The sequence below is a fragment of the Leptodactylus fuscus genome, chromosome 7 (genome assembly GCF_031893055.1).
Source record: "Leptodactylus fuscus isolate aLepFus1 chromosome 7, aLepFus1.hap2, whole genome shotgun sequence".
Lineage (NCBI taxonomy): Eukaryota > Metazoa > Chordata > Amphibia > Anura > Leptodactylidae > Leptodactylus > Leptodactylus fuscus.
The window spans coordinates 38,484,568-38,501,700 of record NC_134271.1 but is presented as its reverse complement, the minus strand read 5'-3'; the positions used below and the strand labels follow the sequence as shown (position 1 = coordinate 38,501,700).

Here is a 17,133-nt window from a genome sequence, read left to right as displayed (position 1 = left end):
CAGGGCCAAACTTTTATCTACAATTGGGGATAAAACTATGGTCCTGTACATTTCAATAGGCCCATACACATAGATCCTGTTTTTTTTTTTTTTTTTTTTTTTTTTTAATTTTTTTTACACTTTACATTTTCATGTGTTCTTATTCTGATTCTTAAATGGGTTGTTCAGGAATTTATTTATGGCTTCCCTTTTATTGGTCATGTGAAGTCACTTTTACTACTGATTTATGTGAATTCCCGACCATTTATGATTTTTTATTTATTTTTTTAAATATCAAGGAATTGGAGTTGATGAGTAGAGATGAGCGAACAGTAAAATGTTCGATATTTGTTTCGAGTAGCCGCTCAATATTCAACTACTCGAATCGAAACTCGAATCCTATTATAGTCTATGGGGGGAAATGCTTGTTTCAGGGGTAGGCAACATTCGATCAAATTACACTTACCAAGGCCATGAGTGAGGGTCGGGCTGGATCCTCCGAGAAGTCTTCTCCGTGCAGCATCCCTGCGGCATCTTCCGGCTCCGAATTCACTCTGCCAGGCATTTCTTGTAATGCGGGCATGCACAGTCGACTCTGCCCAGGCCCGCATTACAAGAAAATGTAGTGCGGGCATGCGCAGTCGGCTCTGCCCACGCCCGATGCCTGGCAGAGTGAATTCAGAGCCGGAAGATGACGTGGGGAAGCTGCACGGAGAAGACTTCTAAAAGTAGGAGAAGAACCAGCGTTGATTGGCCGACTGTATAGCATTCGGCCAATCAATGCTGGTTCTGCATCGAACTTTTCCATTCGAATAGCGAGTGGTACTTGATCGAGTACGAGTATTTCAAATACCGTAATATTCGATCGAATACTCGCTCATCTCTATTGATGAGTTAAAGAGCAACTTGGAGATTAGTAGTAATATATACTACTAGAAGTCTAGTTGTGGCACAAATATCTCTCCACTGTCAGAATGGCGGTCCTTACAACCTAGCGTCATCTGTGGAATGAGAGAATGCCCCCTTCCCAACAGTACTGTTTACTATACCAGTTTTGCCGGTATGCACTCTTTCAAAGATATTGATGCCTTTGGTTTTGGCACAGATATCCCTCTACATTTAGAAGGATGAGCCTTAAAGCCTTGAGTCATTAAAGCGATGGCGCTAGACTTTAAAGGTATTCTACCAATAAAACATTTTTTTTTTTTTTTCTATTTACCTACCTCCTACCTTTCTCAGTCGCCTCCGGCCCGCCGTTCCATAGAAATAGCATTTTTAAACGGTATGCACTCCGCTCCGTAGAACTACAGGAGTGTACTGCGCATGCACGCAAGAGCGGAGTGTGACCCCAGTCGGAAGAAGCCGCGGTTGCTGTTGAAGATGTAGGCGATGCTGGAGAGAGTTCTCTGGCCGTTTGAGCCCTGGGGCCCGCCCCCATTGCTGTGAGAGAACTCATCTGCATACCGGTAAAAACTGGTATTTCTACAGAACGGCGGACCGGAGGCGACTGAGCAAAGTAGGAGACAAATAGCCTTTCTTAAGGCTATTCCGACGTAGTAAACAGAAAAAATGTTGTTTTAGTGGTAGAATCCCTTTAAGACCCACCCTTCTGACAGTGGAGGGATATCTTCGACATAATAGCACATACCGGCAAAGGTGACAATGTGCTGAATTCAGATCCTCCTTAATTAACATTTTTATTTACCAATTTTAATTCAGAGCGAATGCTCCAAAATACTTGAATTTTAAAATGACAATGTTTTATTTGTTTGTTTTCTCCTTAGTTGCCTTTCTGGGGGTGACTCTCCTCCTTGCATTGAGATAATTGGCAAAGATGTTGAAATTGTCGCCAGTAGTGATTCTAATATTTGCAGCAAAGCAAGAGGAAGCAACAAGGTAAGCATTTTAATTTTACTGTTTTACAAAATTCCTTAATATTCTGATGTCGTCTTTCAGAGCCAGCATTTTTTTTTATTTTTTTTTTTTATAAAGCAATAGCTGTAATTGGAGATCGGACCAGAAGGTCTTGCAGTCCATGCTGATTGATTAAGCCTTTTTTTACATCACTCCTTCCAAAACCCATAACATTTCTGTTTTTTGTTTTTCTATTAACAGTGCTATAATTGCTTAATTTTTGCTAGATTAACTGACACTGTTAGAGATATACAAAATCTCCTGACTAAATCACCCCCCCAAATTTAACCCTTTACACGGCAGGCCAGTTACTGATATGCCTAAACTCAATACAAACAGCCAAATTAACCAGGTAAGGATAAAGCAAGTATGAAAGAATACTAATATGCAACCCTCCGTGTAACACATAAGGAGCATATGAGAACCAGATATAGAGGCAGGTAATAAATTTCTTACATATGCCTCCAACAGGTCAAAGGTGGAAATGGCTATAAGCAAGTATGCCTGCTAAATCTCCTAAGTATAGATGACTGTGACACCATGGGGAATGAAGTACTACGTCCTTCCAAATTCATAGGGGCTAGGCATTTATAACACAGAGACTAGGTGTTTGTAACACAGCAGATAGAACCTGCCTTTGAATGACAGAGAGGCATTGATACATACTGACCCACTACTAGTGTTCGTGGCCAAACTAATACACCCGTACCGTTCGGTACATTAATCATCAAGATAAGTGTGCCCACCTAGTAATAAGGGTGTATGCAAGATTGAAAAGCTCACCAAAAATGACTGAATAGGAGGGGACTATGATGCCCAACATGGGTAGAAATAATTTATTAAAGGATGATCGATTATCTGCCATAATCTAAACAGGTTTTACAGACTGCAAAAAAAGAGCCACCGTAGTTAGGGCTTTATTTATGTCTCCCTAACAGTGATAGACACAGTGATAAAAGAACAACCACCAGTCAGTATATCACATGGAAGAGCATGGTTCCCAAAAAGGGGAAAGATGATATTTTATTCTAATGAGAAGATGTGTATAACTGAAAAGAGAACGGGACCCTATTCAATGAAACAGGTGTAGTCCAACTGTTCATTCAGGCCCCGTGAACTGATGGTGTCCGGTCTATAGATCCATTGTGTCTCCTGTCTGAGTATCAGTGTGTCCCAATCCCCACCTCTCACCGAGGGTCTGAATGCCAAAGAGGTCTGAAATTTATCTTCCATTTGGAAAAGTTATTGACTAGAAAAGGTATAAATACCTAAGATCCGCGAGACCACATACAATGTAGAATATCTGGCTGGGATAATAAATCCAATAGGGACAAAAGCATGAAGCGGGCATCCCCATTACAGTGAGTTGAGTTTTTCTATTATATTGTAAAAGTTTTCTTCTATTCAATAAAAATCATATTTAAAATAAAATACAGTGAGTTGAGCATTGAGGTAATGGTAGAGTCCAATATTAGACAATTTAGATCAGGAATGCCCAGCTCATATTGAGCCAACAATAAATGCCAATCCTCACTCCTATCCAATATTTTTGAGACACTGGCTCGGGTATAGCTCAAGGACAAAGTAGGAGTCAATGTGACAGACTACTTTAGCTAGCATGGCATATCTTTTAATTGTTCTTTAATTTATTTTGGTTGTTACAAGGCTTACAAGTGTAACAGCGATTTTTCCAGATTTACAAGAGAATTCCCCAAACTAATTTTTTAGGGACCCCTTCAGTTCAGATGGAGATTATAAAGGCCTATATATTAGAAACCCCCGTAAATCACCTCATTTTCAAAACTAAACCCCTCAAATAATTATGAACTGCATTTGGGAAGTTTATTAACCCCTTTAAGCATTTCACAGGAATTAAAAAAAGGTGAAATTTAGATCTTTTTTTTTTTCACGAACACATTCATTTAGCCCTAAAATTAACATATTCACAGAAATATGAAAGGAGAAAATGCATCTCATAGCTTATCATGCAATTTGTCCCCTGCACAGAAATACCCCACATGTGGGTGTAAACTGATATTTGGGCACACGTCAGTACGCAGAAGGGAAGGAACGACACTTGACATTTCAAAAGCAGATTGTGCTGGAATAGTTTTCAGGCGCCATGTCTCATTTGCAGAGCTCCCAGAGAATAAAACAATAAGTATCCCCCAAAAGTGACCTCATTTTGCAAACTACACCCCTCACAGAATTCATCAAGGGGTATAGTGAGCATTTTGACACTTATAGCCGTTTCACAGATTTTACTAACATTGGAATGTGTAAGCGAAAAATTACTAAAATGTCCCTTTATCCCCAAAGTTTTCATTTTCACAAGGGGTTAAAGGAAAAAATGCACCCCACAGTTTAAACATTTGAACATGGCGATACCCCATATGTGGTTCTAATCTACTGTATGGGTACATGGTGGGGCTCAAAATGGAAAGAGCGCTATTTGGGCTCTGGAGAGCAGATTTTGCTGGAATTGTTTTCAGGCTCCATGTCACATTTGCAGAGCCCTTAAAGTAGTTGTATAATGGAATCCCCCAAATGTGACACAGTTTTGGAAACTACACCCCTCATAGAACATATGAAAGGGTATAGTGAGCATTCTGACCCTACAGCCACTTCACAGATTTTATCAACATTGGTGCCTGAAAATGAAAAATTACTTTACCAATAAACTGTCAATTTAGCCCCAAATTTTTCATTTTCACAAGAGGATAAAAGATAAAAAACTTCGCTAAAGTTTGTTACACAATTTCTACTGAACACAGAAATGCCCAATATCTGGTTGTAATCTGCTGTATGGGAACATGGTTGGGCTCAGAATGAAAAGAGCGCTCTTTGGGTTTAGGTGGGCGGATTTTGCTGGAATAGTGTTAAGGTGCCATGTCCAATTTACAAAGCCCCTAAAGTACCAATACAATGGTGACCCCATTTTGGAAACTACACTCCTTATGGAATTTCTCAAGGGGTATGGTGAGTGTTTTTACCTTACAGCTGTTTCACAGGTTGTATTTGCATTCGGACTTAAAAATGAAAAATGAATTTTTTCCAATAAACAGTCCATTTAGCGCCATATTTTTAATTTTTATAAGGTGAAGAAGAAAAAGCCCCCCACAGTTTTACACAATTTTTCCTAAACATAGAAATGCCCCATATTTAGTTGTAAACTGCTGTATGGGAACATGGTGGGGCTCAGAACGGAAAGAGCGCCATTTGACTTTTGGCAAACATTGTGCTGGAATAGTTTTCTGGTGTCATGTCACATTTGCACAGCCCCTAAAGTCCCAGGACAATGGAAACCCCTCAAAAGTGGCCTATTTTATGAAACTACACTCCTCAAGGAATTTCTCAAGGGGTATTATCATTTTGAGCCTTAGAGTGCTTCTCAAAAATTAATAGACAAAACGAAAATTAACTTTTTATTTTTTTTATTTATTTTTAATAACCCCTTGATAAATTCTTTGATTTAATTTTTAAAATGTAGTCACTCCATGGGGTATCCTACTTTTCTGGCACCTTAGAGGCTCTGCAGACTTGACATGACAGATACCAAATCTGTACTCCAAAAGCCACATAGCACTTCTTTCCTTCTGCGTCCTGCATGACACTTTTGCAGAGCTCCTGAAATGCTGTTAAGCGGCATCCCTTGACATTCTCCCATTCTGGAAACTAAACCCCTGAATTCATTTATCCAGGGGTATATTGATTTATAATTCACAAGTGTTTCTATAATATATTTCCAGAATTGAATACACAGATGATGGTTATTATTGTTGAAAACAATTCTTCCAGAGATATATCATTATAGTGTGTAACTCCATAAGCTGTTTTGCCAGGGATACCTGCTTAACAGTTTATGAAGTGTGCATCTCTGCTGACACAAGATGGGCACAACATACCAGGCATTGATATGGCTTATCTTTAAAAACAATTGCAATTTTCACTTTCCATTATCAGCTGCATATGCATTTCTGTAAATTAAATTAATGCAACTCTCAAGCTTGCAAAATGCTAACTTCACTGTTTGATAAATCCCTTCTGTGTAGTTTTCAAGTGGGGTCACTTGACTGCGGATGGCAATTTACTGGCAATTCAATGGATGCACATGTGAAGGAGCACTATGTGTTTTCGGAGCGCAGATTTAGATTCTTGGTTTCTGGACATCATGTCGGGTTTACAGAGACTCTAAAATTGCACCTACCAAAAGGTGTTACTTCTTGGGAAATTTCAATTTACATTTACTTCCAAGACTCAAAAGCAATGGTGTCTAGAAAGTCCGTCTAAATCTATATTCCAAAAGCTAAAAAGCACAGTGTTCCTTTGAGTCTTGCTGTGTGCCAAAGTAGCAGTTAACTCCTATGTATACAACTTTTTTTTTTTTTTCCACCAATAGCCCACTTAATAGTTTTAGGATTGTGTGTGTCTGAAATTGCATAATCCTTTAAAAATTTAAATTTTCACTTTGTACAAGAATTTTTATTAAGCTCTCTTGGACTCAAAATGATAATACACCTTGAGAAATTTGTTGATGGGTGTAGTTTCTAAAATGGGATTCACTTTTGACATACTGGTACTTCAGGGGCTCCGCATATAGCATTGGTTCTTTAGGGGCTCTACAAAGAAGACATGGCACCTATTCCAGCAAAATCTGCCTTTACAAAGCTAAATGACCTCCCCCCCCCCCCCTCTGAGCTTCATACAGTAGTTTATGACTACATACATATTCCCTATGTGTGTGTGGTTTCATCATGAACTCCTTGTAAAAATGAATGATTTGGGGCAAAATGGAAAGTTTATTGGGGGAATTTTTTTTTTTAAATTATTTACGTCCCAAATGTTATTAAAATCTGTGAAAAAGCTATAAGGTCAAAATTCTCAGCACACTCCTTGATAAATTTTGTAAGGGGTGTAGTTTTCAAAATAGTCACTTTTTGGGGGTTTCCTTTGTACTGGTACTTTAGGGACTCTGCAAATATGACGTGGCACCTGAAAATTATTCCACCAAAATAGCAATCGAACAGCTAATCACCACTCTTTCCATTCCATGGCCTGTCATATACCCATATGTTAGTTTACAACCACATGAGGTATTATGAAAAAAAAATTGGGGCTAAATTGATAGATTTACTTATTTATTTTTTGGTGGGGGGGAGGGGTGCGTGTAATTTTTCATTTTCCCATCCCAATATTAATAAAATCAGTGAAACAGCTGAATGGTCAAAATGCTCACGATATCCCATGATATGCTCTGTGAGGGGTGTAGTTTTCAAAATGGAGTCAACTTTTAGGAGTTTCAATTGTACTGGTACATTAGGTGGCCTGCAAGTGTGACATGGCACCTGAATACCTACTTCAGCAAAATCCGCCCTCCAAAAGTCAAACGGCGCTCTTTTTTATTCTGAACCCGACCATGTCCCCTTACAGTAGATGATAATTACCACATATTGGATATTACTCTTTTCAGGAGTAATTGTTCAGCTATCTGGGGGGATACTTTACTTAAAGTGATAATTTTTCATTTACACATCCCATGTTAATAAAATCTCTAAAAAAGGCTATGAAAATCCTCTCTATGCCCCTTGTTAATTCTGTAGAGGGGTGAGATTTCCAAAATAGGGTTACTTTTAGGGGCTTTACGAATGAGACATGGCGTCAGAAATCTGTTCCATCAATATCTGGTTTTCAAATGCCAAGTTTTTGCTCCTTCTGTGCACTGCCGTGTGCCCCAACATTAGTTTTACACCCACATGTTGAGTATTTTTGTGCTCAGTAGACATCGCATAAGAGATTGCGATATGTGGTTTCTCATTTTCACCCTTTATGAATGTGCTAACCTTAGTGTCATATGAAACAGAGAATAGTCTCCAAAAGCACCAGTGGCAAATTTCTGCACTTTAAAATGTCTGTCGGGGGACCTGCACAATCGAGAGCTCAGCGCAAGTGTGATCTTAGCCTCAGTTGACCTTCCAGCATAGTTCAGGCTCAAATATATAGTTGTGCTAAAAAGTTTGCATACCTTGGAAGATTCTTTTTGGGTTTTTTGGCCTTTTTTTCAGAGAATATGAATGATAACACACAAACTCTTGCTCCGCTCCTGCTTACGCTAGGTTCACACTAGCGTTCGGGTCTCCGTTCTCAGCTTTCCGTCTTCTGCATGCAGAAGACTGAAACCTGTCAGACCGGGTCCGGCCGTGAGCGGCGGTGAGCGTTTTATGCTCTCTGCCGCAAAACCGTTTTTTTTTTTTTTTTTAACCGGACACAGAGTACTGCATGTCCGACTCTGCATCCAATTTAAAAAAAACGGTTTCGTGGTGGAGAGCATAAAACGCTCAGCGCCGGACATCTTTCATACCCATTCAAATGAATGGGTATGAAAGAGTCCTGCAGGTTTCCGTCTCCTGCCTCTGTTTTGCGCAGGAAATGGAAACCTGCAGAACGGAGACCGGGCGCAGATGTGAACAAGCCCTTTGTCATTTATTGACAAACTTCAGTGTTTTCTCTTTTCCCAGTTTTTTTGTGGTAAAATTAGGGGGTCAGCTTATATTCTAGTCGGCTTGTACTCGAGTATATACGGTAACCTATATGGGACAGTGACTGACTATCTGTAAAGCGCTGCGGAATATTATGGTGCTATATAAGTAAGCTAAATAAATAAGTGTTGCTGTTGGTTCATTACCTAATGAGGATACCCTAGGTTTCCATATATTATAATTTGTCTATTCAGATGTTATCATGTCCTTGATGAACCACACATCTATGGTTGAGGCCTAAGTGGAATCAGCTGGATTCAATTGCTGGCTGTGCTGTTTTACTGTTGGCTGTGTTTACATGGAATCTCTTTGCTCAAAAAGTATGTTTTTTTTTTTTTTTTTTTTATGTAATATAAATACCACTACTATATATATATATATATATATATATATATATATATATATATATATATATATATATATATATTACACTATGCATGTGGTTTTTGAGCAAATCTAATTGTTGCTTTCACTTTCAGAGAAGCAAAAGCATCAGTGATTGAAGGCGGCTATAAGCAGTGGCGGATCCAGGGTTTGTGGGGCCCTGGGCAATTGACTTTGGCGGGGCCCTACTTACTGGGGGTCTCGCACTTCTAACCTGTACTTCCCAACTGTTGAAGACTAGAAAGAGGGAACAAAACGTGCGGCGCGCGCAGCGAATCAAATTAGGCCCCGCCCACTTTTATGTTGACTCCACCCATTCTCATTCAATTTTCATGTGATTCCACACAGTATAATCCTCCTACAGTCACCCGTAAATTATATCTCCCCCCCCCCATTTTCATATACACCTTTCATCTACCCCTAGTTTCATGTCCCCCCCTCTATCTCTGTCCCCAGTTTCATGCCATTCTCCCCCTTTATCTGCCCACAGTTTCATTTCCCCCCTGTCTCTGCCCCAGTGTCATGCCGTTCTCCCCCCTTCATCTGCCCCAGTGTCATGCCGTTCTCCCCCTCCATCTGCCCCAGTGTCATGCTGTTCTCCCCCCCTCCATCTGCCCCAGTGTCATGCCGTTCTCCCCCCCTCCATCTGCCCCAGTGTCATGCCGTTCTCCCCCCTCCATCTGCCCCAGTGTCATGCTGTTCTCTCCCCCTCTATCTGCCCCAGTGTCATGCCATTCTCCCCCCTTCATCTGCCCCAGTGTCATACCGTTCTCCCCCCCTTCATCTGCCCCAGTGTCATGCTGTTCTCCCCCCCCTCCATCTGCCCCAGTGTCATGCCGTTCTCCCCCCTCCATCTGCCCCAGTGTCATGCCATTCTCCCCCCTCCATCTGCCCCAGTGTCATGCTGTTCTTCTCCCCCCTCCATCTGCCCCAGTGTCATGCTGTTCTTCTCCCCCTTCATCTGCCCCAGTGTCATGCTGTTCTCCCCCCCCCCTTCATCTGCCCCAGTGCCATGCTGTTCTTCCCCCCCCTTCATCTGCCCCAGTGCCATGCTGTTCTTCCCCCCCTTCATCTGCCCCAGTGCCATGCTGTTCTTCCCCCCCTTCATCTGCCCCAGTGCCATGCCGTTCTCCCCCTTCATCTGCCCCAGTGTCATGCCGTTCTCCTCCCTCCATCTGCCCCAGTGTCATGCCGTTCTCCCCCCTCCATCTGCCCCAGTGTCATGCCGTTCTCACTCACACACACTCACACACACACTCACCATTCCTCGTTCCCTCGCAGCTCTCTCCCTCATACACATATTGTAGCCGCGATGTGATGACGTCTTCACATCGCGGCTACAAATGCCGGAGGCCCGGAGCTCAGCGTTAAAGCCGGAGCTGAGCTGTGACAGCTCCGGATTTAAACGCCTATGCATTCAGCTCATCGGCGTCCTACCGCTGATGAGCTGAAATACATAGGCGTTTAAAGCAGGAGTTGTCAGCTCCTGCTTTAACGCTGAGCTCAGTTGGAGCCGGGACATGCCGACCGGGACCATTTTGTTAGGTCCCGGCCGCGCCGCGGGGCCCCGCCCGGCCCTGGATCCGCCCCTGGCTATAAGCCTGCCCCAGGTACTTTGCCTGAGAATGACAGCGCCTGTTTCTAAATCATGCTGATTATTGAATATTGTGTTAGATTCCTTTATCCATTCATATTAATTGCTGTGTTCTTTCTTTACACTTAGGTGAAAATACAACCTGTGGCAAAATATGATTGGGAACAGAAATATTACAATGGAAATTTAATTGCAGTGTCTAATTCCTACCTTGCATATGCTGCAAGAGGTATGTTCCCCCCCCCCAAGTAATTATATGATTAAAAGAATGCATTGTGAAATATACAGTAAACTCCTATGTTCAGCCTCAGCTGCACCTGACAGGACCTCAATACTTTTCCATGCAACCCCCACTATAATTTGAAATGGTCCCTGCCTGCTCAAGCAAGGCGATTGCTTTAATATGTATAGATAAGCGTCTCTGCTGCATAATATGTTGACATTATAAATAATTATGCATTTCTTGTCAAGTTGTATTATATATGTCCATAAATTTATATGTAAAAATCATGACTATTTCTTTTCCATTACCGTATGTTTCGGACTATAAGACACACTCCCCCCCCCTTTCCCCTTCCTCCAAATGTGGGAGGAACATGCATCTTATAGTCAGAATGTAGTGAGTGAGGGTGGGCAGCAATGGTGGAGCTGGGTCTCCTGGAGTGGTATGAGGACAGCTGGAGATGGCTGGGTTCCCGCAGCACCATGATAACGATCAGGGACACACTGATTCCCCGACCACTATCCATATTGTCTGCCCAGGAGAGGTGAGTAACAATAATTAACTCTAATACTCGCATCTCTTGGTCTTCCACCGATCCCCAGCATCCCGTTTAGGGCTCTTCCGGTCTGTCATTAAGGTCACATGCCTCATGGGTTCCTGACGGATCCTATAATTGGGCCCCAGAAGTCACATGTAGTGCGCTAGCGTAATATCATCATTGCACTGTATGTGAACACTTGAGGACGTCCTATCAATGTAGCCTTACAATTGTTGCCAAACTACAGCGCTAATCATGCTTTTGTTGGTTTGGATAATGGAATTGTACTTTGGAAACATTGGCAGAGCCACACAGGTTGCAAATGCTGTCTCCATACAAGTGATTCACAACTGGTAGCCCTCCAGCAGCAGATCTCCACCGTATTGTCGGCATAAGATTTCTTCCCCCTCTTTCCTTGTCCCTCCCATACATATTTTTCCCCCCATTTATCTCCTCTGAAACCAAGGTGCGTCTTATGGTCCAAAAAATAAAGTACACCCTCTTTGAATTCTGTGATTTTTAAGTACTTCTGAGTTAGAAGTGTAGCAAGGTCTTTAAGTCCAGCTCTTTACACCAATTAATTGCTGCTGCTCTGCTTATTCCTGACAGTTGGAATTTTGTCTGTAGTCTTAAAGGCATTCTACCACTAAATCGTTTTTGTTTTTTTTTGTGCTTTAGACGTTGGAATAGCCTTTAGAAAAGTTATTCTTCTCTTACCTTTAGACGTGGTCTCCGCAGCGCCGTTCATTAGAAATACCGGTTTTAGACGTTGGAATAGCCTTTAGAAAAGTTATTCTTCTCTTACCTTTAGACGTGGTCTCCGCAGCGCCGTTCATTAGAAATACCGGTTTTAATCAGTATGCAAATGAGTTCTCCGCAGCAATGGGGGCGGGCCCCAGCGCTCAAACGGCGATGGGGGCGTCCCCACTGCTGCCAGAGAGCTCTCTCCAGCGACTCCTCCGTCTTGGTCCAACCTCCGTCGCCTGGGGCAGTACGCTCCTGTATTGATCTACAAGAGCAAGAGCGGCGGCCATTTTTTGGAGGCCGCGCTTGCTCTTGTAGTTCAATACAGGAGCGTACTGCGCAGGTGTCGGAGGTTGGACCGAGACGGAACATAGAAGAGGCGGGGTTGCAGCTGAAGATGGAGGCGTCGCTGGAGAGAGCTATCTGGCAGCAGTGGGGACGCCCCCATTGCTGCGGAGGACTCATTTGCATACTGGTTAAAACCAGTATTTCTAAGGAACCTGCGCAGCAGAGACCACGTCTAAAGGTAAGATACGAATAGCCTTTCTAAAGGCTATTCCGACGTCTAAAGCTTGAAAAAAAGCGATTGTGGTAGAATCCCTTTAACTGTTCCCAAGCAATCAATGTTGCTAGTGTTGGTGTCTAATGAGCTATTTAGGTTTTGTACTATCAAGAGGACAGGAATAGGGAATGGTTGAGAATTTTAGCTCTGGTTGCCTCTAATTGGAGACTTGAAACCCCTCCCATATGATGCTTTTTGGCCTTTACAGAGCATAAATGGCAGATCCAGCAGCGACACTACCTGCGCTTGTTACTTTGGCATTGTAGCGGTTAGAGGAAAAACTCCAACTGTTCTGGAAGATTGGAGCGCTGCCTAGAACAAATTTTAAAGGGGCTCTTCTGTCATTGGGAAAACTTTTTTTTTTTTTCTTAAGCATAAAGGCTAGTCCAGACATACTTTTTGTATGTTAATCCCCTCAGTCGTTTTTGAATGAGTCCGATTTTATTCATATACTAGTCAGCAATGAGCACCGGAAGTCTTATAGTGAGCACTGTCTGCTGTGTGTGAGAGAGCAGGGAGGCTGCTGCTGATGACTCATCAGCCTTCCCTGCTCTCTCACACACAGCAGACAGTACTCCCTGAGACTTTTGGTGCTTGTTACTGGCTAATTAGCATGTGAATAAAAGCGGACTCATTCAAGACCAACTGAGTGAATTAACATACAAAAGGTATGTCTGGAAAAGCCTTTCTAAACGCTATACAAGGATATGTAAAATGAGTTTTGCCAATGATAGAGCCCTTTTAAGAATGTGCATTGGTGGAGTAGATGAAAGGTCCTCTTTATACATTAGAACTTGGTCCTGTTAGATTGCTTTACAATATCCTTATATCCAATATCTCATTCTAATATTTATATGCCTCTCATTCCCAAACTTTATTTGGTTACGGCAGTGAGAAGAGCCAAGGGACCATAGTAAAGGATACCGGGCTTCACCCGGTAAAATTTAACCACTTTATTAAGGTTCAGAAGACACAACGCGTTTTGGGCGACAATTTCCTTTTTCAAGTGTAAATGAACTGTGCATAAAAAACAGGACTAAAACAAGGACACACCTCATTGTTGAACAAACACAAATAATATATAAAATTACAAATGACTGAAAATGGGTCATTTCTACATGGTTCATCTTCGGGTATCAAACCCATTTATAATTGAGACCTGGTAGTCTAAGAGCCCATATATATTTTCAGTATGCTATACGTCAGGGGAAGGATCTGGAGAGCAATAATTACCATAAAAATCAATTGATATTGGTATAAATTTCTAGTTCCAATCCTTCGCCTGGGGTTTGAACTAGAAATGTATACCAAGATTGATTGATTTTATTTATGGTCTGGAGCCGTTGAGATTTGTCGGACGAGGTGTCTTTGGAACTGGTACCACAAAAGATATTTTCCACAGTTGTGGTGCCACTCCCAGCTTCAGGCTTCAAGAGGACCTTTCACCACTTTTGGGCACATGCAGTTCTATATACTGCCAGAAAGCCGACTCAGCGCACTGTCGGCTTTCCCGATCTGTGCCCGGTGTAAAGAGCTTACGGTGCCGGTACCGTAGTGCTCTATTGTCAGAAGGGCGTTTCTGACAGTCAGTCAGAGACGTCCTTCTGCCTCGCGGCGCCTATCGCGCTGTGCTGTGGAGCGGGGAGGAACGCCCCCTCCCTCTGCTCACACAGCTCGTCCATAGACGAGTATTATCAGGAGAGGGAGGGGGGAGTTCCTCCCTGCTCCACAGTACAGCGTAATAGGCGCCGCGAGGCAGAAGGACGTCTCTGACTGACTGTCAGAAACGCCCTTCTGACCATAGAGCACTACGGTACCGGCACCGTAAGCTCTTTACACCGGGCACAGATCAGGAAAGCCGACAGTGTGCTGAATTCAGCGCACTGTCGGCTTTCTGGCAGTATATAACACTGCATGTGCCCAAAAGTGGTGAAAGGTCCTCTTTCATGTTGTACATGTGTTTAATAACACCACACAGCTGGTCTCTGCACATTTTAAGGACTCTGGTACCTATCCCATCCGATCCTCCAGCCTTATCCACTTTTATTTTTCCTGATTTCCCTACACACTTGACTAGATGAAGTTCAGATTGTAGCCAGATAGCAGCTGTGTGCAAAAGGAACTAGTTTGGTTTGAGCAAGCAGGTGGGGGTGGGGCCCTTCGTGAGGGGTGGTGTTGAATGACTTGCTGAGGTGGGTGGGGGTGATGTGTGATTAAATCTGTGTGAAGAATAAATTTAGTTAATTAAGCCATTTGGTGTCTCCTGCCGGGAAGATGGGCTGACTGTGTCCAGTTAAAGAACGGAGAATGGACCTTCCCGTATCAAAACATTTCTGCAATGAGGATCATAATATGACCGATCACATGAAAGTTTTGGTTTTGGGAGGGAATTTCAAATCAAAGAGAACGAGGCATTCATGAGTGTAAATTTATGACCCTGCTTCAAACACTGGAGAGGGGGTTAAATTTGTCACATGGTTTTATGTCACTTTACAGAAACCTGTGACCTGATAAGGACCTGTGTTTACATTGTCTCTACCAATTACTAACAACCCCCTACCCCCCTTCCTCCTGGAATTCTAACCCCTTTTTTGTATATAAATATGCATCCTTCAGAAATGGCTTTAAATTTACTTGAGAAAGGAACCTAGATGTTCCGAAACGTTGTAATCTGTCATCATTATGAGTTAGCCATTAAAAAGGTATTAACTACTAAGACTATCAAGTTTTTTTTTTTTTTTTATATTTCCAGTTATTGCTTTAAGACTATTCCAAACTCTGTCACACCCTTCAGCCATTTGCTGCTCCATCTTTTCCTATAATTGACTTTTGCCTCCCAAATTTGTTGCCTCCTTTTGCACTACCCTCAGGCTTTTTTTGTCTCCAGATCTGAAGGCCATCTTGTTCTCCCTGAGAGGAGCTTTTATACCATAGATAGATGATTCATGGCTTGATATTAGAGAACCACCTCACCACTTTTGTGGGTACTGTGTTGTCTACACAGAAATTATTGTAGTCAGTTATGCAGTGTGTAAGCTCCTCAATGTCATTCAGTTGGGAAACTTTTTTTTTTTTTTGTCAGTTTCTCTAAATTAACATAACAAGCTTATATAAAAACATTTCAAAGTACAAGTAAATTATCAAAAAGAGTGTTAGTAGAGAAAAAAAACCTTCATAGTAATGTAGGTGTTTATAAGATGAAATGTATTTATCATATTTATTTTTGTTTGTGAATTGTCAGGTTCCAATTCAACGGCTATGATAAGGGTCCTCAGCATAACCACAGCAGAACGGATTTTGCTGAAAGGAATTACTGGTAGTGTTACAGACTTGGCCTTTGCTCACCTCAACTCAGACCAGCTGTCATGTCTGGATGAAGCAGGCAGTCTCTTTGTATGGCGACTCACTATGGAGAATGGAAAAATAATGTAAGTTTTTCTATAGTTAGCTTAAAAAAAGAAAAGGATCTTTATTTTAAGTTCTATTTATTAAACTTAATGTGAATGTGTATATATTATTATAAGAGTAGTGGTGTCTGAACTCTAGGACTCCCATTGTTTCTTTTAAACAATCACACATATATTTATTTTGCATTCTCTAAGTTTTAGATATATGATATGGCAAACCAAAGACTATCATGAACAAAATTTTTTTTATTGCACAGTGAATGGCATATAAACAAAACCAGTAAGAAAAATGGTGCAAGCCCCCCCCCCCTTTTTATTTGTTTTTTTATTCCAACCCTTTCTGAATTGGTTTCCAGCTTCCAAGTGCATTGTATGGTATATGGAATAAAAACATTATGAAGTACAATTTAACCTCCTACAGCTGTGTGACTTGTAAAACAAAGTTGTGGCTTTTGACAGGTGGGGGAGCGTAAAAAGCTGTTATATTGCACTATTTGGGAGAGATTTTGGACCTCACACTACCCTTTAACATCTTCCTACTGCAGTAGTGTGGTGGTTTTTTTTTTTTTTTTTACATTTCATCTTTAAAGGTACTGAAGATGTGGAGGCTGGCGCTTTGGATGGAATTGAGGGTCATAAGAGGAAAAAATGCTTGCAGTCACTATATTTAACAAGCAAAAAGAGAACGGGTTAACCCTTAGATACTATTGTTAGGATTTCTCACATTAGTACTATCAGTGTCTGTCGGATTCTTCTATTGTCCTCCTTTTTTGAATTTAAAAAAAAAAAAAAAAAAAAAAATGCTCTATTTTGCTCTTAAACTTCCTACATTTGTATAGAAACCTTACAATAAATTTTAGATAATATTTTATAAAAAGTCACTTCTGGCTCGTTTATGCCGATAAGGACCAGGTTGTATATTCATAATGGTGCAGAGTTCAACACTTTCTAATCTATAAGTGGAAACACAATAATTAATTAAATGAGTTAGTTATGCAGCATGTCCATAATCATAAAAAAAGATAAGCAGCAGATCCAATCAGCAGCAGATAAGCTCAAGCCTAGGTCAACCTCCCAAAGTTTGGTATAAGGGGGGTAGACACAGGGTAACAGCTGTCAAGAGGATGTCATAAAGTAGCCAAAGAGTGTGTTGATGCCTCAGATTGGAGGAAAACGCTCTCCAAAGCTGAAGGGGCAGAGGGAGGCAGGGTGGGAAGATTAGCAAAAAGATCCACCTCCATAGAGACCCACC

At 41.6% G+C, this 17,133-nt stretch overlaps 1 protein-coding gene across 2 annotated transcripts in view; it reads left to right on the top strand.

Annotated features, from left to right (window-relative positions):
* EDC4 (enhancer of mRNA decapping 4) overlaps positions 1–17,133 on the top strand; it is a 310,514-nt gene that overhangs the window by 29,320 nt on the left and 264,061 nt on the right. For both annotated transcript variants that reach the window (XM_075281772.1, XM_075281771.1), the window contains 3 exons: positions 1,764–1,875; positions 10,537–10,636; positions 15,716–15,902. In XM_075281772.1, the coding sequence (XP_075137873.1) occupies positions 1,764–1,875; positions 10,537–10,636; positions 15,716–15,902 (399 nt within the window). The remainder of the gene's footprint in view (positions 1–1,763; positions 1,876–10,536; positions 10,637–15,715; positions 15,903–17,133) is intronic.